At 37.0% G+C, this 21,945-nt stretch overlaps 1 protein-coding gene across 5 annotated transcripts in view; it reads right to left on the bottom strand.

Moving 5' to 3' along the window:
- Window positions 1-21,945, bottom strand: part of LGSN (lengsin, lens protein with glutamine synthetase domain) — a 198,937-nt gene that overhangs the window by 26,075 nt on the left and 150,917 nt on the right. For 3 of the 5 annotated variants that reach the window (XM_062186319.1, XM_062186318.1, XM_062186317.1), the window contains one exon: window positions 12,764-12,927. The exons of the other annotated variants lie outside the window; for them this stretch is intronic. In XM_062186319.1, coding sequence (XP_062042303.1) covers window positions 12,764-12,793 — 30 coding nt within the window. In that variant the 5' untranslated portion in view covers window positions 12,794-12,927. The remainder of the gene's footprint in view (window positions 1-12,763; window positions 12,928-21,945) is intronic. 5 annotated transcript variants of the gene reach the window in all.

Consider the following 21,945-nt stretch of genomic DNA (forward strand, 5'->3'; position numbering starts at 1 on the left):
ATGCTGCAATGAACTTGGGAGTGCAGATATCTCTTCAATAAACTGATTGAAGAGAATAGATAGAGAACATTCACAACCCTTGTTGACTAGTGATTTACTGGAATCCCTCTACCACGCAGTGATTTTATTCATTTATTCAACAAATACATTTTTATTCTTTTTTAAAACTTATTTAAGTTATACAAGTTTTATATAATTCATATATACAGATTTAGGAACATAGTGACACTTCCACCCCACCCTTCCTCCTGTCTATGCTCAACAAACACTCAGGATTGGCTAGAATAGGTCAGTTATAAGCCTAGATGCTCTAGGAAAAAGGAGAAATGAAAAACATGTTGTTTCATGGAATAGAAATGTAATACAATGTAATACATTATTTCAGAAAGGTATATGAGTGTCATATGAATGAGGGACATGCCCTGAACCATTTTCCTGATAAGGCAACTGATGCTCTTGCAGATGTAACAACTCAGCTGACTTTATACCTAGAAAGTAGCAGAATCAAAATATGTGTGGTTTGAGCCTGCTTTCACTTTTTTCACTTTAATTCTACCTATAAATGTTATAGACAGCAAAATATTGAAAACAAAGGTGTTTCCTTTCAATGAATACTAAATGTTGAACAGTTTTATATAAGTGAATGAGAATCTGTCTTTTTCACATATTTCACATTTCAAGTGCGAGTTCAACAGCACATCTGTCCTTCATGGTGAGAAACAAAGCAGGAGGAAAATCCACATAAAATTCTTAGAAGTTACAGAGAATGCAAATTTTATCTAATATAGTGGACTCAAAATGGAATGAACTGTTTGGGAAAAAGTTGAGTTTCTCATTCCCAAGAACATTTGTGAAGGAATTAGATAGCTAAATGTCAGGGACAACTTGGATTATTTCCAAGTCTACCACAAATGTCAATTTTTCACTCCTCATTGCTTTTGCAATAAAATAACTTAGACCAAAATTTGCAGATATTCACATCCACCAAAAATATTTAGAGCACCATTCATTCTTAAGAGCTGCTATGTGAGAATCAGAATATAAATGATGGTAGCTACTCCCCATAGGAAGAGCTATGGGACTTCCATTCCCAATAAGCTGGAAAATAACAATGACAGCACCAGGCCCACAAATAAATCCCATCTCTGGGGGCAAAGCAATGAAAGATCTGCAATAGAAAATTCTATATGAGAAAAATGAACCTAACCAACACTTTCATAAAAGAGAAGGCAATTTTATAGATACCTAAACCATGTGATTTTCATAATATGGGATATTATGAAATAATACATGAATAATATAAAATAATATAATATGAAATATTTATATAATAATATAAATGTGAAATAAATAATATAATATGAAATAATATAATATGAATTTAAACAGTAAATGAAGCAAAAAATTTAGTCAATTCTCCAGACTTGGTACTAGTCCTGGTTTTACTTAGCATTTTCATAAGTGAGCTGAAAGAGAAATAATTGCATTCACTAAAGAAATTAAGATTTTACAGCTATAAATATAATTACTTCTGTAGATAGGACAAAAATAATTTGTGAGGGCTTTGTGGATAGGTAGAAAAGCAACCAACACATTTAAAAGGTAAGAAAAGACAGGTAGAGAACAAATTTGGGCAGCCAGCTACCAGATGTCTGTCCCCTGTGACTATGGGAATTCTGTGATGGAAATATGGTGTGCAATCAGGTATGTCCAGGTCTTTGGGCAATCACTGTGTCAGGTTCAGAGTTCTGTGCTCACACTGAGCAGCTCACAGACCTTTTTCACCTGCATGGGTGAGTTACCTAGGCACTGTGGGCTCACTCTGGGTGACTGGTTCACCTTGGCAGAGAGGGGCTGACACTACGATCGTGCCAACCAACATGATGATACCCTCCACCCAGGTGGAAGATAGAGGAAATCTATCATGCCCAACTTGGGTGTCACCCAAGACTGCTGCCCCACATTAAAGCACTAGCTGGAGCTCCCTGGTCTCACCCAGCACATGCCTCTGGGTATGCACTAAAGGAGCAGACATTCCACTAAACCAAAGAGGCATATTTCAAAGATAAAAGCCATCAGAGGAGGAAAAAAAAAAAGTGTTTCCACAAATACCTAAAAATAAAAGTAGAAAAGTGTTTCCACAAATACCTAAAAATAAAAGTAGAATAAACAGGAAAGAAATATGACCCCCCCCCAAAAGGAACAAAATAATAGTTCAATATTGATGAAATGCCTGAAAAGGAATTCAGAAGTATGATCATAAGATTACTCAGAAACACAGAGAAGTAAATACATGAGTTAAATAACTTCATCCACAACATGGACGAAAAATTCTGCCAGGAGTTAAGAGACAATGAAAAGAAATCAAATTTAGTTTTTAAAAAAGTTTTTATTTATTTGACAGGAAGAGTTACAGACAGAGAGAGGGAGAGACAGAGAGAAAGCTCTTCCATCTGCTGGTTCACTCCTCCAATTGGCTGCAATGGCTGGAGCTGGGCCAATCCAAAGCAAGGAGCCAGTAGCTTCTTCTGGGTCTCCCACAATGGTGCAGGTGCCCTGGCACGTGGGCCATCTTCTACTGTTTTCCCAGGCCATAGCAGAGAGTTGGATCAGAAGTGGAGGAACCAGATCATGAACCAGCACCCATAGACAGAGGCTTGGCCTAATACACCACAGCACCAGCTCCCAAACTAAAATTTTAGAAGTGAATAATTCAATATATCAAACAGAAAATACAGTGGAAAGCCTTAACAATAGACTTGGTAAGGTAGAAGAAAGAATATCTGAGCTAGAAGACAAATCTTTAAAAATATCTCAGACAAAAAAAGAAAAAAAATCTAAAAATCAGAAAAACTGAAAATAATGTTCCAGATTTATAGGACACCATCAAACAACCAAACATATGTGTCTTAGGAATTCCTGAAGGTGTGGAAAGTGAGGATGGGTTAGAAGACCTATTCTATGAAATAATAGCATAAAACTTCCCAAATTTAGAGAAAGGGACATTCAAGTACAGGAAGTACATAGAACCCTTAATAAACATGATCGAAAAGATCTTCACCACAACACACTGTAGTGAAACTTTCAAAAGTAAAAAATACCAAAAAGATTCTAAAAATGTGCACAAGAGAAATTCCAGATTACTTTCAAATGTTCTTCAATTGAACAGACAGTGGATTTATCATCAGAAACCCTATAGGCTCAAAGAGAATAGAGAAAAATGGTCCAAGTACTAAACGAAAAAAAAACTGTCAAACCAGAATACTGTATCCAATAAATTTATTTATAAATAAAGGTGAACTAATGACCTGCACAAATATAAATTCAAATAATTTATCAGCACTCTTCCAGCTTTTCAGATGATGCTTAAGGATGTGACACACACAGAAACAAAGGTAGTCATCATCATAAAGAATGTGAAGGCAGAAAAATCTCCTAGTAAAACACAGATGAAATCCAAAACAAATAAGGAATAGTTATAGAAAAATGGCAGAACCAAATTGCTACTTATTAATAATAACCTTGAATGTAAATGACCTAAATTTTCCAATTAAAAAATAACAGAATGAATAGATTAAAAAACAAATCCCATCTATTTGCTGCCTGCAAGAAGCATACCTCACCAACCAACAAAGATAAAAACAGACGGAAAGTGAAAAGATGTAAAAAGATATACCATGCTAACAGAAAGCAGAAATTGGCAATTGTACCCATGCTAATGTGAGACAAAATAGACTTTAACACAAAAACTGTTAAGAGACAAAGAAGAGTAGTATGTAATGATTAAGGGATGAATTGAATAGGAAGTTTTGACTATAATCAATGTATATACACCTGGTGCCCGGGGACCTGGCTATTTAAAACAAGTGTTAATGGATCCAAAGGGACACCTAAGATTCAATACAATAATAGGGGACTTCAACACCCTACTTTCATCAATGGACAGATTGACTTGACAAAAAAAAAATAATAAATAGCAACAAAACTAATATACACTAAGAACCAAACACACCTCGTTGATATCTATACAACATTTCATTGCACAGCTGCAGAATATACATCATTTTCATCAGTGCATGGTACTTTTTCTATGATAGACCATATGCTAAGCATAAAACAATTCTCAATAAATTCAAATACATTAAAATCATATCATGTATCTTTTCTGACCACAATGGAAGCTGGAAATTAACAACTTAAGGAACTCTAGGAAATGTGCAAATACATGGAGACTTTCCAACATGCTCCTGAATGAACAGTGTGTCATAAAAGAAATCAGAGGGGAAATCTAAGAAATTCTAGAAACCAAGGAAGATGACAATATAACATATCAAAACTTACAGGACGTAGGAAAAGCAGTGTTAAGAGGGAATTTTATAGCAATTAGTGACTACATCAAGAAATTGGAAAGGCATCAAATAAATGAACTACCAATGCATCTTAAGGACACTGAAAATCAATAACAATTAGGGCTGGTGCTGTGGCATAGAGGTAAAGCTGCAGCTTGCAGTTCCAGTATCCCTTATGGATGCCCATTTGAGCCCTGGCTGCTCCACTTCCGATCTAGTGCTCTGTTTTGACCTGGGAAAGCAGTGCAAGATGGAACAAGTGCTTGGGCCCCTGCACCCACGTTGGAGAATAGGAGAAAGCTCCTAGCTCCTGGCTTCAGATTGGCACAGCTCCAACCGTTGCAACCACTTGGGGGAGTAAACCAGCAGATGGAAGATTTCTTTCTCTCTGCCTCTGCCTTTGCCTCTCTCTAACTTTTGCATTCAAATAAATAAATAAATGTTTAAAAACACACACACACACAGCACTCCACACCCAAAATTAGTAGGAGGAAAGACAAAATCATAATTAGAGAAAAATAAACAAAATTGCTCAGTGAAATGAAGAGCTGTTTTAAAAAAAAAAAATTGATACACCATTGCCCCAACTAACTAAAAAAAAGTGAGAAAACTCAAATTAATAAAATCAGAGATAAAAAAGGAGATGTAACTATGGGTACTACAGAAATAAAAAGAATATTCATGAATTACTACAAACAGCTATATACCAAGAAATGGGAAAATCTGGAAGAAATATATCAATTCATAGACACAAAAGTTGCAGGATATAAAATTAACACACAAAAATCATACACAAACAATGCCATGACTGAGAAAGAATTTGTAAGATCAGTCCCATTTGCAGTATCTACCAAAAAAATTAAATACCTTGGAATAAATTTCACAATGAAAATTACAAACTATTAAAGAAAGAAATAGAAGAAGACTCAAAAAATGGAAAAATCTTTCATGTTCATGTATTGGAAGAAGTAATATCATCAAAATGTCCATACTACATTTTACAGATTCAATGCTATCCCAATAAAAATATCAAGGACATGCTACTCAGACCAAGAAAAAGCAATGCTAAAATTCATATGGAAACACAAGAGACCCCGAACAGCTAAAGCAGTCTTAAACAGCAAAAATCCAAGCTGGAGGCATTGCAATATCAGTTTTCAACTCATACTACAAGGTAGTTATAATCAAAACAGCCTGGTGTTAGCACAAAGTAGACATGTAAACCAACAGAGCAGAATAAAAACTCCAGAAATTAATCCATGCAGCTACAACCAACTAATATTTCATAGACAAGCTAAAATCAATCAATGGAAAAAGAATGGTCTCTTCAACAAATGGTGTTATGAAAATTTTATCTGTTCATGCAGAAGTATGAATCAAGACCCCTACCTTACACCTTATACAAAAATCAACTTACAATGGATCAGAGATTTAAATTTGCAACCTAATACCATCAAATTTCTAGAGGAAAAGAATCAGGGAAACTCTCCAAGACATCAGCATAGACAAAGACTTCTTGGAAAAGACACCCAGAACAGGCAATCAAAGCCAAAATAGACAAATGAGATTATATCAAGCTAAGAAGCCTCTTGTACTGCAAAGGAAACACTCAGCAAAATTAAGAGGCAACTGACATACTGAGAGAAAATATTTGCAAATTATGAAGCTGATAAAGAATTAATAACCAGAATATATAACAAAATCAAGAAACTGGCCGGCGCCGTGGCTTAACAGGCTAATCCTCTGCCTTGCGGCACCAGCACACCGGGTTCTAGTCCCGTTCGGGGCGCCGGATTCTATCCCAGTTGCCCCTCTTCCAGGCCAGCTCTCTGCTATGGCCCGGGAAGGCAGTGGAGGATGGCCCAAGTGCTTGGGCCCTGCACCCGCATGGGAGACCAGAAGAAGCACCTGGCTCCTGGCTTCAGATCAGCACGATGCACCGGCCACAGCGGCCATTGGAGGGTGAACCAACGGCAAAAAAGGAAGACCTTTCTCTCTGTCTCTCTCTCTCACTATCCACTCTGCCTGTAAAAAAAAAAAAAAAAAAAAAAAAAAAAATCAAGAAACTCAACAACAGCAAAACAAAAAATCCAGTTATTATCAAGCCCCTTTTATCAGGTTCTATTTGCCTCTCAACCAGAAAAATTACTTGTAGCTTAAACAGCACCTTTCTTAGCTCCTCTAATAATGACTCTGTCCTTTGTTCTAGACCCTGTCTAGTGCACTTGGGCCTCATTCCTTTGTAATCATAACCTCTACTCTACCACCAATGGCTCTACTCCCAACCTGTGTGTACTGATGGTCCTCTTCCCCACTTAATGCTGTATAATTGTTCAGACCTGGTTAAGGCCACTCTTAGGATCATTGGTTACTATCCTCAACCTGTCTTTTATGACCTTGTCTAAATATGATCAGAGTCGGGGAACTTGGAAGGCTTCCATAGCCTTGGCAACTCATGACGACAGCCTAGGGTGGTTACTGGCGCCATAAACTAGAGTGTCAATTTGTTGGGTCAACAACAGGAGCCACTGTGCGCTTGCTCCTGATGTGGGATCTCTGTCCTTAATGTACTGTACATTTTGATTTAATGCTATAACTAGTACTCAAACAGTATGTTTCACTTTGTGTTTCTATGTGGGTGCAAACTGTTGAAGTATTTATACTAAATTGATCTTCTGTATATAAATAGAATTGAAAATGAATCTTGATGTGAATGGAAGGGGAGAGGGGGCGGGAGAGGGGAGGGTTGCGGGTGGGAGGGAAATTATGGGAAGGGGAAGCCATTGTAATCCATAAGCTGTATACTGGAAATTTATATTCATTAAATAAAAGTTAAAAAAATAAAAAAAATAAAAAAAAAATAAAAAAAAAATAAAAAAAAATCCAGTTAGGAAATGGGCAAAGGACTTGAACAGGCATTTTTCAAAGGATGAAATATAAATGGCCAACAGGCACATGAAGAAATGCTCAGGATCACTAGCCATCAGGGAAATGCAAATAAAAACCACAATGAGGTTTCACTTCACTCCAGTTAGAATGGCTATCATCCAAAAATCAAAAATAAATAAATAAATAAATGCTGACAAGGTGTAGGGGGGAAAGGTACACTAACCTTTCTAACACATTGCTAGTAGCAATGTAACCTGGTGCAGCCACCGTGGAAGACAGCTTGGAGATTTCTTAGAAATCTGAAACTCTATCATATGACTCAGTCATCCCACTCCTGGGAATTTATCCAAAGGAAATGAAATCAACATATGAAAGAGTTATTTGTGTTCCCATGTTTACTGCAGCTCAATTTACAATAGCTAAGATATGGCATCAACACAGATACCTATCAACTGATGACTGGATAAAGAAAATGTGGTGTTATACACTGTGGAATACTACTCATATATAAAGGAAAATGAAATCTTGACTTTTGCAACAAAATGGATGCAACTAGGAACCATTATGCTTATTGAAATAACTCATTCCCATTTCAGGTATGGAAAGCCAAGACACTCTGGAATAAAAAAAAAAGAAGAAGAAGAAGACCTAAATGAAAGATTTCTGTGAGTGAGATCCCAGTGGAAAGAACAGGGCCATAAAAGAAGGAGGTACCTTTCTCTGAAGGGAGGAGAGAACTTCCACTTTGACTATGACCCTGTCAGAATAAGATCGAAGTCGGCAAACTCAAAAGGCTTCCATAGCCCTGGCAACTCATGACTAGAGCCTAGGGAGATTACTGACACCATAAACAAGAGTGTCAAATTGTTAAGTCAACAACAAGAGTCACTGTGTGCTTACTTCTCATGTGGGATCTGTCCTTAACGTGTTGTCCAATGTGAAGTAATGCTATAACTAGCACTGAAACAGTATTTTATACTTTGTGTTTCTGTGTGGGTGCAAACTGATGAAATCTTTACTTAATATATATTGAATTGATCTTCTGTATATAAAGATAATTGAAAATGAATCTTGATGTGAATGGAATGGGAGAGGGAGCGGGAGATGGGAGGGGTGCGAGTGGGAGGGAAATTATGGGGGGGAAAAGCTATTGTAATCCATAAACTGTACTTTTGAAATTTATATTTACTAAATAAAAAATTTAAAAAAAATTATAATTGTTTGAAAAAAAAATAACTCACTCCCAAAAAGACAAATATCATATATTTTCTCTGATATGTAGCAGTTATCATAGACCACAAAAAAAAATATGGGAAAGAAACAGACATCTTGTGATTTGATTGTTCCTTTTAGCCTTTGTTTATACTTCTGCAGAATTGTAGTCATTCTACTTTTTACTTGTTGAATATTATGGTTAGCGGTGTGTTAAACCTGTGATTATATAATGGACTGAATTATGTTTTTTGTAAAAATTAAAGAATAAAAAGAGGAAAGAAGGAAGGAGGTGAATTGAGGGAGGGAGAGAGAGAGATGTATGGTTTTCTTTTTAGAATTATAGCTATGAAATACAAGAAATCTGTTCTATTTGTATTAATAAAAAATTTTAAACATTTACATTTATATTTCATGTATACATTGGCAATTGGATCTATAATGCTGTATGAAAAAAGATTCAAGAATATTATGGAACCTTCAGTGAAGATATCAGCTGAAATCCTGAAGATAAAAATACTGAGCCTCATGAAATGGAATATTTTAAATATGACAGGAAATGGTGTTCTATCCTATAACATATGTTTATAACTAGAGTGTTAAATATCATTCCAGTCATTTTCTTTGGAAAGCCTTAAATTAGATGAATAGATATGTGTTTATATAAATGGATATCATACACAATTAGTATTATTATCATAGGCAAATAAAATTCTATCATGTAAAGAAAAAAGCAGAAAATGTGTTAAAGATGTAAAAATGGAAACTCAGGGAAGCTATTGCTGATCAACCTATAGTAAAATAAAGTGTATATGAGAAATGACTCCTTTTCAATGTGTGCTATCTCCTAAGCACTAATATCTGCAAATTCTCCTCCAGCTGATACAAGTGAAGTCCCAATGGGACACACAAAAGTCTAATAACTTGTCCTAAATCACACAGTATTAGGGCCAATATTAAACTATGAGGTACTTCAAAAAGTTCGTGGAAAATGAAATTAAGAGTTTTATTTTTGGCCTGCACTGTAGCATGGCAGGTTATGCTGCTACCTGCACCTCCAGCATCCTATATGGGCACTGGTTTGATACTCAGCTGCTCCACTTTCTTTCTTTCTTTTTTTTTTTTTTTTTTTTTTTGACAGGCAGAGTGGACAGTGAGAGAGAGAGAGACAGAGAGAAAGGTCTTCCTTTGCCGTTGGTTCACCCTCCAATGACCACTGCTGCCGGCGCGCTGCAGCAAGAGCATTGCGCAGATCCGAAGCCAGGAGCCAGGTGCCTCTCCTGGTCTCACATGTGGGTGCAGGGCCCAAGGACCTGGGCCATCCTCCACTGCACTCCCGGGCCACAGCAAAGAGCTGAACCGGAAGAGGGGCAACTGGGACAGAATCCGGCGCCCCGACCGGGACTAAAACCCGGTGTGCCAGCACCGCAGGCAGAGGATTACCAGCTGCTCCACTTTAAATCCAGCTCCCTGCTAGTGGCCTGAGAAAGCAACAGAGGATGGTCTAAGTGCTTGGGCCGCTGCACCCATGTGAAAGACCCAGAAGAAGCTCCTGGCTCCTGGCTTCAGCCTGGCCCAACCCTGATTGTTGTGGCCTTTTAGTGAGTGAACCAGCAGATGGAAGACCTCTGTGTGTGTATGTGTGTGTATGTGTGTGTCTCAGCCCATTTCTCTCTTTCTCACTGTAACTCTGCCTTTCAAAAACATAAAGTAAATATTTTTTTAAAAAAGAATTTTATTTCAATTCCAAAAACACTGTTTCATGGAAGTTAAAAAAGCATCTTATGAAAAAATGATGCATGGATTTCAAAAAATATTGCTCCAAAATAAGTTCAACTGTTGATTTCAATTTTTCACAAACTTTTTAAAGTATTCTTGCATAGACATTCTGGTTTCAGGAATGTGTACTTACTATTGCACATGAAATAAAAACTTAATTTTTAACATCCAGATTTCTTAGACAGAGAGCCACTTAATAAACAGGAATCAGACAGGTTTGAAGTAAATAGAAATCAATATAAAAGGAGCTATAAATCTTGAAATCTGAAAGCAAAACCTCTGAATCCTAACAGACAAAATACATTGAAAATATAAACATAACATCAGGAAGTCTCTTTTGAATCACAGACACAATGACATAAAGCAGAGAAAGTAGGCAAAGCTCATGTAAGTCAATCTCCAGCCTTTTGGGGGTAGCCTCTGGAAGGGCAGTCAGAGCCTCCCCCTAGGGCTACATTAATGTCCTCAAAAGATCTGCAGATGAGGACAAATCTCTGGTCTCACCCCAGATGGCACACGGACTTCTAAGTGCAGACACAGCCCCTTTTGTGTCTACCTGTGTCAAGGTTTTCTGAATTGAGTTATAAAGGTGTACAGAACAGAGAACAGACCTTACCCAACTCATTTAGCATATCACACAGCTCAATACCACTCACAAAGTTCCTGACACATAGATTTTAATTGTTATGCTGGGTTTCCATTTCCCTCAATTTTACAACTTCATACACCCTTGGGGTCTCCTCTGCAGAATGTGTGTTTGGTCTACTTTGTAATCACCACCACTGAGAGTTTAGCAAAATGCATGACTATGGCATGATTTTAAAGACCAAAATTGCTTTAGGGATGTATCAAATCTAAGATTAATCACTGTTCTTTTTACTGAAAGACAAAGAATTTGTTTGGGTTGGGAATTGATTATCCTGTGGGATATTCTTCACAGGCACTATCTGCCCTTTTGAATCCATGGAGCCTCTATTCAGCTGCTGTGTTTTTACAGTTAACTTTATGTTGTTGTTGCTCACATTACCAGAACATCTGGTATGGAACACAGTCATTGTCCTTTTCCACACAGCAGTTAGCTGAGAAGAGAATGCTACAACCATTTCTTTCCTTCTCCCTCCTGAGAATGTAACCTTATACAGGAAAGTACAAAGGAGATTACTCAGCAGAGATGAGGTCTAACGGTTCACCAATAGACCAGCCTAGGTTCACCATTCTTAGGTCTATTAAACATAATGTCTATTCCAATTACCAAGGCACTTCCCACCACCAAATAGAGTATGTCTCTTGGCTGTGAACACTGTGGAGTTTCTGTAAAATCATATTGTTTACTTTTCTCCATAGAGACAAGAATCCACATTTGGTGTAGACTAGTCTTGAGAACAGTATGTCTCCTAAGGATTGTCACAGAAGCTGTATCACCTGGTATCCTGGCCTGCAGCTATGAGAACCAGGGAAGACAGCACAATTCTGCCAAAGGCTTGGAATTAGTAAGTGAATCCTAGTCTAAGAAAAAGTAAAATAGTTAGAAATCAAACTCTCAAAATGTTAATGATGTACATACTGCGCACCTTTGCTTTTTTCTCTAATTTGTCTTCTGCAGCTACAAAATAACTTTCAAGTAAATTTGTTTTTCTTTCATCATTTGATGCCTATGACAGTAACATACACTAGGATAACTCACACTTTCACCTCAGTAAGCCTGTAAAGTACATTTGTTCTTTTCTCTGTCCTAAAGCACATTTTTTTCAATCATAAAACGTAGAAGTGGTGCCTTTATTCCTTAGATGTTAGCTATCTTCTCCAACAGATGAAGAAGGAGAGGGGACCAGATTCATATGCCACTCTTTCATGCACAGTACCTTGGCCGATCACTGCTCCATTCACATAGTGGATTTGTTTCTTATATTAAATTTTAACTTCATCTAAAGAAAATCCATATCTGCCAGACTTGACCACAGTTGCGTCTACACTGCAATCTTCCAAAATGGTCTGTTAAAAACACTAGACTAGAAGTTGGGCACATACACATTAAGAACTGATGGGAAATTCTACATATTGACAAAGAGTTATTTTAGTATACTCCATTTCCCATGATTGACTAACACCATTTAAAATACTATGTATCAATATAATTTAAAAACAGGTTTTCATCTTTAGTAATTTAATCTCCAAGCATTTTTATTAGAATGGGAAAAAAAACTTCAAGATAAACAAAGACTGTTCTCTCAATAACAAGCAAAATAGGAATAAATATTTTTATGGCATACTAGTACATAATGAAATTATTTTAAAACATTATTCAAACTAAGTGAGCTTTCCTAGATAAGATTCTGAATTGCTCAGTTTTTACTAAATTTATAAACTCACTGTGTAGTAGAGAAGAATCTTCATAAACTCTTCCAAAACAAACACATAACAACTATAATCTTGCTGCCCTTAGCCCTACTGAAACTCAAATAGTTGATGTAGAATAATAAAAAGCTTTGCTGTCAGTATTTTAGCAAATAACATTTTAATTATTAACTCCATACCTCCTGCAGAAGATCCCCTTCATCATTCATCTCAACACTTTTTTATTTAAGTCAGCTTTGGAATCCACATTATCAGTAACAAATGCATTCAACACGTATTTATATATATTCCTCCCACAAAGATGGCAGATGATGAATTCCATGGAGACTCTTTCCAGCAGGGGCTGGCAGGTAAGAAAAAAATAAACATCAGATTCTGATGTGTCATGCCCAAGGCACAGTGTGCTAGCAATGCACTAGAACAGTCCAATGACAAATGCTCATTTATGCCTGACTCCCTGCAAACAAAAGACATGCAGAGCTCAAAACTGTGTTGATTCACTTTTTACTCGAACATAGTGAAATTTTTGTTATATAACAATTGTATTCTGGAACTAAATCTATTGTTATACTCAGATGATGCAACATCTATTAGACAACTATGCTAACAAAGCTTACAGACAAAAACACAAGTGGAAAAACACAGCTTTAAGCAAACCAAATTTTTACTAGTAGCAAAGATCACTCATTTTTTTGAAGTGGGACGGAGGAGTCTATGCCCTCTCCTTTTTAAAATACTTACTTACTTACATTTAATTTGAAAGGCAGAGAGATCTTCCATATTCTGGTTCACATATGACTGTGACAGAGTTGGGCCAGACTGAAGCCAGGAACCAGAAACTTAATCCACCTCACCCACATGGATGGTAGGGACCCAAGTACTTGAGCCAACATCTGCTGCCTCTCAGAGTTGGCATTAGAAGGAAGCTGGATCAGAAGCAGAGCTGGGACTTGAATCAGGTACTCTGATATTGGATGCAGACATCACAAGCAGCCACTTAACAACTGCACCAAATATTTGTCTGATCCACTTATTTTTTTAAGATTTATTTATTTGTTTGAAAGGCAGAGTTACAAAGAGGCAGAGGCAGAGAGAGAGAGGGATCTTCCATCTGCTGGTTCACTTTCCAAATGGTCACAATGGCCAGAACTGGGCCGAACCAAAGCCAGGAGCCAGGAGCTTCTTCCAGGTCTCTCATACACATGCAGGGGCCCAAGCAATTAAGCTATCCACCACTGCTTTCCCAGATCATAGCAGAGAGCTGGATCAGAAGAGGGGTAGCCAGGACTTGAACTGGCACCCGTATGGAATGTTTGCACAGCAGCTGGTGGCTTTACCCACCATGCTACAGCACTAGTCCCCCAATCCACTTATTTTTTAATTTCCATTTTTATTTTATTTCTTTAGAATTTGGTCTCCAAGTTAATTCTGGTTCTTCACTATATAGCCATAGCCATCTCTGGTTGGCTTTTGCAATTTTCCAAATGCCAAATGTCTATCTGTAACAAATCTTAGTGCATTCCAGCTATCCACAATGAATACAGAATCATCTACAAGCTGCACCATAGGATTATAGAAACAATCCGAACTCAGTTAGAGGTAACTAAGAATTTTTTCTCTTCACTAGTAAAGGGAGTTTGCGATTATACTTAAGCGCCCCTCAACTAAGACTTCCAGTACGGCTGGCAGGAATGAAAGAGGCAGGATAGAGAATTTCTTCTTAATCAAACCAAACTTTCTCTAAGGATTTTTCATGTGTGTATGTACAGTCTCCACTGTTAATCAATTCTGTCTAGGTCTCCTGGGCCTGAATAAGCACAGGCTAACATTCCAATCAGTCAGGGCTGACTCTCTTGGTCCATTTCAAAAGCCTAAGGATAGTGACAACTGTTCCTGTTTCCATCACATTGGCCCTGTTTCTCCATCTGATTCTAAAACTTCTGCTCATAGAGATTTAGACCTAGTTCCGATGTTGTTGTCCAGTTACAACTGCCTCCTACATGAGGATATTATGTACTCCCAGACTTCCCCAAGACAACACATTGTATCTCCCACACTAGTATTTGAATTGCAATTCTTGCTTTTCTCCAGGTTGTTGGCTGTGATTCAATTCCCACAATGTACCAAAGCCTCACTTGGGTTTTGTCACTCCTCTTCTGTGACCATATTTGCTTCTATTCTAACAACTCTATCCAGCATACACTCTTCTCTATACAAAATGGGTATAACTGTGCTATGGGAAAAAATGTTTCGTGAAAAATTTTGAATGCCAACATAAATGATAGAAAAGAACTGTCTGAGTTATGCTTACATATTAAAACATGATAAGAGCAAAATCCTTTCTTTACAGCACTATCTGCCCAAATTTTCTGTTGGGAATTTTATTATCTTCTGACATTCTACTTAATTCATTTCATCTCCATATACTTACCTTATTTTGATAATCTCACCTTCTCAGTGTGTATCCATGAGTTTTTTCTAATATCCTTTCCTGGGCCCTTGATTTCATGTCAACATATTAATACTTACTAAGCCTATTTTTGTGTAAAAAAAAGTATAATACTTTAAAGAAATACTCACATAGCATTTTAAGCGGCCTAACATGAAGTCTGATCCCTGAAAGCACTTTTTCTGCAACTGCATAGTCACTATGCTCGCTTAATTCTACTTGTTAATTTGTTTCTTGTCTTTCTACTAGTCTCTTTTTCTTTCTTTCTATGTTATGAATTTCAGTATCTTTTCAGTTCTCCATGCGTGTCTTCCTAATAAAATTATGATACATATAGAATTCAAACATGCTATTTATAAGTGTTGTCTATTGCTGATAAATTTCATTCTCTATTCTTAATTACAAAGTTAGCTTTCCATTTATTCCTTTTTTTAGAATTTCAATTTTTAATTTTTATTAATATAAAGAGAATATATTTCATGTTTCATAGCTACAGTTCTTTTTTTTTCCCTTTTTTTTTTTTAACTTTTATTTAATGAATATAAATTTCCAAAGTATAGCCCATGGGTTACAATGGCTTCCCCCCTCCCATAACTTCCCTCCCGCCCGCAATCCTCCCCCTTGCCGCTCCCTTTCCCCTTCCATTCATGTAAAGATTCATTTTCAATTCTCTTTGTATACAGAAGATCAGTTTAGTATATATTAGGTAAAGATTTCAACATTTTGCCCATATAGCAACACAAAGTGAAAAAACTACCATTGGATTACTAATTATAGCATTAAATCATAGCTACAGTTCTAAGATAACCACAATTCCTCCTTATTTCTTTTCCTTCCTCAATCTCCCTCCTTCCATCCTTTCTGTTTTTTTAATTGTTTTAAAAACAGAATTCATAATTTCAGTCTATTCTATAATAACAGGCTTAATGCACTAACCATAATATTAAACAAGTAAAAAGTAGAAAGATCACAGTTTCACAGGAGCACACACAAGGGCTAAATACACCAATTAAATAACAAGATGACTGTTTCATTCCTACATATATATATATATATATTCAATATTAATTACCACATATCAGAGAAAATATATGGTATTTGTCTATTTGGGATTGGCTTAGTTCACTAAGTATAATTGGTTCCAGTTGTATCTATTTTGTTGCAAAAGACAGGATTTATTTTTATGGCTGAGTATTATTCCATTATATGTAATGAATATATATATAATGATTTTTATATAATAATGATTATATATATATATAATTACAATTTCTTTTTCCAGCCATCAACTGAAGGACATTTGAGATGATTCCACTGAGCTGCAATAAACATGGGGATACAACTCTTTCATATGCTGATTTCATTTCATTTGGTTGAATTGCCAGGAGTGGGATGACTGTGTCATATGGTAGATCTATTTTCAGATTTCTGAAGAATCTCATAATGTCTTCCATAATGGTTGTGTTACTTTACATTCCACCAACAGTATATTAGGGTATCTGTTTCCTCACATCCTCACCAGCATTTATTATTTTTTTGATTTTTAGATGATAGTCACTCTAATCATAGTGAAGTGAAACCTCACTGTTTTTTCTTTTTTTAAAAAGATTTATTATTTCTTTGAGAAGTAGAGTTACAGACACAGAGAGGAAGAGACAGAGAGAAAGGTCTTCCATCCACTAGTTCACTCCCTAGATGGTTGCAATGGCCGGAGCTGGGCCAATTTGAAGCCATGAGCCAGGAGCTTCTTCTGGGTCTCCCCTGTGTGGCCATATGTATTTTTTCCTTTGAAAAAATGCCTGTTCATGTCCTTTGCCTGTTTCTTTTTTTTTTTTTTTTTTTTTTTTTTTTTTTTTTTATTTTTGAAAGGCAGAGTGGACAGTGAGAGAGAGAGAGACAGAGAGAAAGGTCTTCCTTTGCCGTTGGTTCACCCTCTAATGGCCGCCGCGGTAGCGCGCTGCGGCCAGCGCACCGCGCTGTTCCGATGGCAGGAGCCAGGTGCTTATCCTGGTCTCCCATGGGGTGCAGAGCCCAAACACTTGGGCCATCCTCCACTGCACTCCCTGGCCACAGCAGAGAGCTGGCCTGGAAGAGGGGCAACCGGGACAGGATCGGTGCCCCGACCGGGACTAGAACCCGGTGTACCGGCGCCGCAAGGCGGAGGATTAGCCTGTTGAGCCACGGCGCCGGCCCTTTGCCTGTTTCTTAACTAGATTGTTTCCTTGTAGCTGAGTTTCTTGAGTTCTTTATAGATCCTAGATATTAATCCCTTATCAATTGCATAGTTTGCATATATTTCCTCTCATTCTGTCAGCTGCCTCTTCACTTTTTTTGAGTGTTTCTCTTGCAGTGCAAAAACTTCTTAGCTTGATGTAATCCTATTTGTCTATTTTTTTTATTGCCTGTGCTTTTGGAGTGTTTTCGAAGAAATCTTTGCCTATGCCAACATCTTGCAGTTGCCCTGAAGTCTTTCTCTAGTGATTTGATGGTATCAGTGTGTATATTTAGATCATTGATCCATTGTGAGTTGAATTTTGTATGAGATGTAAGGTAGCAGTCTTATTTCATAATTCTGTACCATGTGATTAATTCATTAGATAAAGAGAATACATTTAATGAAATATATCATCCTTTCATGATAAAAAACATTTCTGTTGGGTATAGAAGGAGGAACATTCCTCAACACAATCAAGGCAATATATTACAAACCCACAGCCAGCATCATATTGAATGGGGAAAAGTTGGAAGCATTTCCACTAAGGTCCAGAACTAGAAAAGGATGCCCACTTTAACCACTGCTATTCAATATCATTCTGGAAGTTTTCACCAGAGTCATTAGGCAAGAAAAAGAAATCAAAGGGATACAAATTAGAGAAAGAAGTCAAAGTATCCATTTCTTTCTTAAAACTTAGTATTAGCATTGTGGCGTAGTGAGTAAAGCTGCCTCCTACAACGTCAGCATCCTATACAGGCACTTGTTGAATCCCAGCTGCTCCACTTCCAATACAGCTCCCTGCTAATGGCCTGGGAAAGCACAGGAAGATGACCCAAGTCCTTAGGTCCTTGCCACCCATGCGGGAGAACTGAAAGAAGCTCCTGGCTGCTAGCTTCAGATCAGCCCAGCTCCAGCCAGTTGGGGAGTGAACCAGCAGATGGAAGATCTCTCTTGGTGTTTCACCTCCTCTCTGTCTCTGTAAACTCTGCCTTTCAAATAAAGGAAGAAGAAGGAGAAGGAGAAGAAGAAGAAGAAGAAAAGGAGGAGGAGGAGGAGAAGGACAAGGAGAGGAAGAAAACTTATTCAATGTACCTATTGACCTAGTTATACATTTTTGTTAATTTCATCCAAATCAATGTTTATTTTCTTCTTAAACATTAATAATCCATCTATTTACTTTATATAGCCAAGGTGAACTAAAAAACAAAACAAAGCCCAAAACTGGCTGAAGTTTCCAGGTAATCAACACAGTTTATTAAATGCTGTTACTTAAATCCATTTCTCTAACCTTCCAAGTGAAAATAATCCTAACTCTGGTTTTGAAGATAAGAAGAATATTGTGAAACATGAAGGTTTTACATTTCTGACAGGTAAATCAGATGAACAATTAGATCTTAATAATTTGCTAGAACTTATTTATTCCTTATTTATAAGTTTTCTTATCACACACAAATAATGTTGTCTATACAAACTGCACATCACAAATCAGAGACTTTAACTAAGAGACTCTCATTTACAGTGACAATTTCTTCACTGATTATCTTTACACAGACCTGTACATCACCATCTGTAACCCACTAAAATTGTTATATCAAATTGTCTTCATTGCATCTCCTCATTATGAGTGAATTCTTTCCTCTCTCTAAGCCTGAAGATTAGCTATTTTTTAAAATGTATGAATTATTTGAAAGTCAGAATTACAGAGAAATGGAAAAACAGAAAGAGATCTCCCATCTGCTGGTTCACTCCCCACATGGCAAATAATGGCTGGGATTGAGTCAAGCCAAAGCCAGGATCCAGGAATTTCGACCGTATCCTAAGTGGGCGACGGGGCCCAAACACTTGGGCTGTCATCCATTGCTTTTCCCGGGCCATTAGCAGGAAGCTGGATTGGAATTGGAGCAGCCAGGACATAACACGGTGCCCATATGGGATGCCAGCCTAACAGGCGGCAGTTTTATGCACTACACCACAACACCAGCCCAAGATTAGCTATTTTAACTACAACTCCTACTTCTGTTACCAGCAGTTCAGATGTACACTTACTGAGCAGCAATTGTATTTATTTGCAAAACTGTTTATCCTAGTTACACTGTTTATTACAAATGTGTAGTTTAATTAAATATTATGTAAAAATATGAACACAGTTTTCTTCAAAATTATGTTGAATGTTCTAGAAAAACTTGAATATGGTACATGTCTAATAAAATTTCTTTTTTAACTTGGTTTGTGTAACAACTGTAAAAGTTTAAAAAAATATATCAAAATTTACATAGAATGGCAGATGTCCTAAATAGCACTCTGGCCTCAGAATCAGCCCTTAAGACATTCGGATATGGCTGAAGAGCCCATGAGAGTATTGTAGGCATGGAAAGCCAAAACACTCTGGGAAAAAAAAAAAAAAAAGAAGACCTAAATGATCTCTGCGAGTGAGATCCCAGTGGAAAGAACAGGGCCATAAAAGAAGGAGGTACCTTTTTCTGAAGGGAGGAGAGAACTTCCACTTTGACTATGACCCTGTCTGAATAAGATCGAAGTTGGAAAACTCAAAAGGCTTCCATAGCCTTGGCAGCTCATGACTAGAACCTAGGGAGATTACTGACGCCATAAACAAGAGTGTCAAATTGTTAAGTCAACAACAAGAGTCACTGTGTGCTTACTTCTCATGTGGGATCTGTCCTTAATGTGTTGTCCAATGTGAAGTAATGCTATAACTAGTACTGAAACAGTATTTTACACTTTGTGTTTCTGTGTGGGTGCAAACTGATGAAATCTTTACTTAATATATACTGAATTGATCTTCTGTATATAAAGATAATTGAAAATGAATCTTGATGTGAATGGAATGGGAGAGGGAGCGGGAGATGGGAGGGTGCGAGTGGGAGGGAAGTTATGGGGAGGGGAAGCCATTGTAATCCATAAACTGTACTTTAGAAATTTATATTTACTAAATAAAAGTTTAAAAAGATTTACAATTTTCTTTTAGATGATCTTATTTTTTAACCTACCTCTCAAAAAGAAAGAGGAGGGGAGAGAGAGAGAGAAGAAAGAGAACTATCTTCCATCTGCTGACTCACTCCCCAAATGACTACAACAGCTGGAGTTGGGCTAGGCTCTATCAAGGAGCCAGAACCTCCATCTGGGTCTCTCACATGGGTGGCAAGGGCTCAAGTACATAGGCCATCTTCTGATACCTTCCCAGGCATGAAATCAGGTTGCTGAACTGGAAGTAGAGTACCCAGGCCTCAAACTGGTGCTTTCATATGGGATGGAGGCATCCCAAGCTGTAGCTTAACCCACTACACCACAATGTCCACATCTCAGATGTTGTTCAAGTGATCTTTAAGACCTTGACTCTCAAAAAAATTGGAAACCTTGTAATATGCTCATATGATGCAATATATTCATGGTTTGTGGAAGAAACACAATATATATGATATTCAAATTAACAGGTCTGTGCTCAAAAAAGATTATCCTAAAATCAATGAATTGGCTAATAAACATATAATTATGACTTTACTTAAAATAGTGTGTTAAAAGTATACACTATTAATGATTTCCTATTTTAGCTGACTTTCTCGATTAGCCAGCCAACATTTCTTACCTGATTGAGACAAAAGACCTCCAGTATCTCTATAAACATGTCTTTAAGTCATGAGTGATGTCTTTTAGGAAAAAAATGTGAGATTTAATGCATGCAATTACTTTTCAAAAAAAGAATAACTAAAAGGCAAGACAAAAAAATAAGAAAATGGATATAGATAAAACAGAAAAAATAACTGGATGGTGGAAAACAGGTGGACAGACAGACTTTGAATAAACCTTAGAAACTAATCCTAAACAATCAATGAGGAACACCAAGAATCAATGCAGCATGCAGAATAGAACACTCCAGAAGGAGGAACAATGCAAAGAAATGAAAGGGATTAGAGAAAAAGATAGCCAATCCAGATCTGGCATGTGAATATAGAGCAGGAGTTTCAGGAAAAAAAAAATAGGAGTTAAAATAGAGACAAGGAAATATTCAAAAATATCAAATTCCCTGAATGGAAGGACCTGAGCTTTCAGAACAAAAGGTTACAATGAATGCCCTGCAATAGGGATTAAAATTGAATCACCTCAAGGCAAATCATGGTGAAATTTCAGAACACGAGCACACGGTACGGATGAAGAGTCAGAAAGAACTCAAGCTCCTTAACATCACTGGAAGCTCAAAGGCAAATGGAGAAAAGCTTTCAAATCTGGTGGGAAAATAATATCTAACATTTTTTCTATTCACAGTCAAAACTTTCAGTCAAGTGAAAAACAGAATAAGGCATATTTCACATACCACCCACATACTCTTTCTCAGGAAACTAATGAAGATTATGTTTCTCCAAAGTAATAAACACAGAGAAAAACATTGATCCAAGTAACAGGAGACCCAACATGGGAGAGATTAAAGGGAATTCCCCAGGAAATTGACAAAGCAAAATCTCAGAATGACATTTGAACACCAGGAATAAAGTGCTATTAGATATCCACAGGAGAAACGTGCCAAGAATTATTATTCATGAAAAGCATATTAAAAATTTCTCTTTTCTCTGTAGTTTTAGGAGCAAATCAAAAAGTTGGATGGGTAATGTATATATAGAAAACTAAGAAATTGAAAAGAAAAACTAAAAACATCTATTATCAGACACCTTTCCTTATAAGTA

The sequence above is a fragment of the Lepus europaeus genome, chromosome 3 (genome assembly GCF_033115175.1).
Source record: "Lepus europaeus isolate LE1 chromosome 3, mLepTim1.pri, whole genome shotgun sequence".
In the NCBI taxonomy this organism is placed as follows: Eukaryota; Metazoa; Chordata; class Mammalia; order Lagomorpha; family Leporidae; genus Lepus; species Lepus europaeus.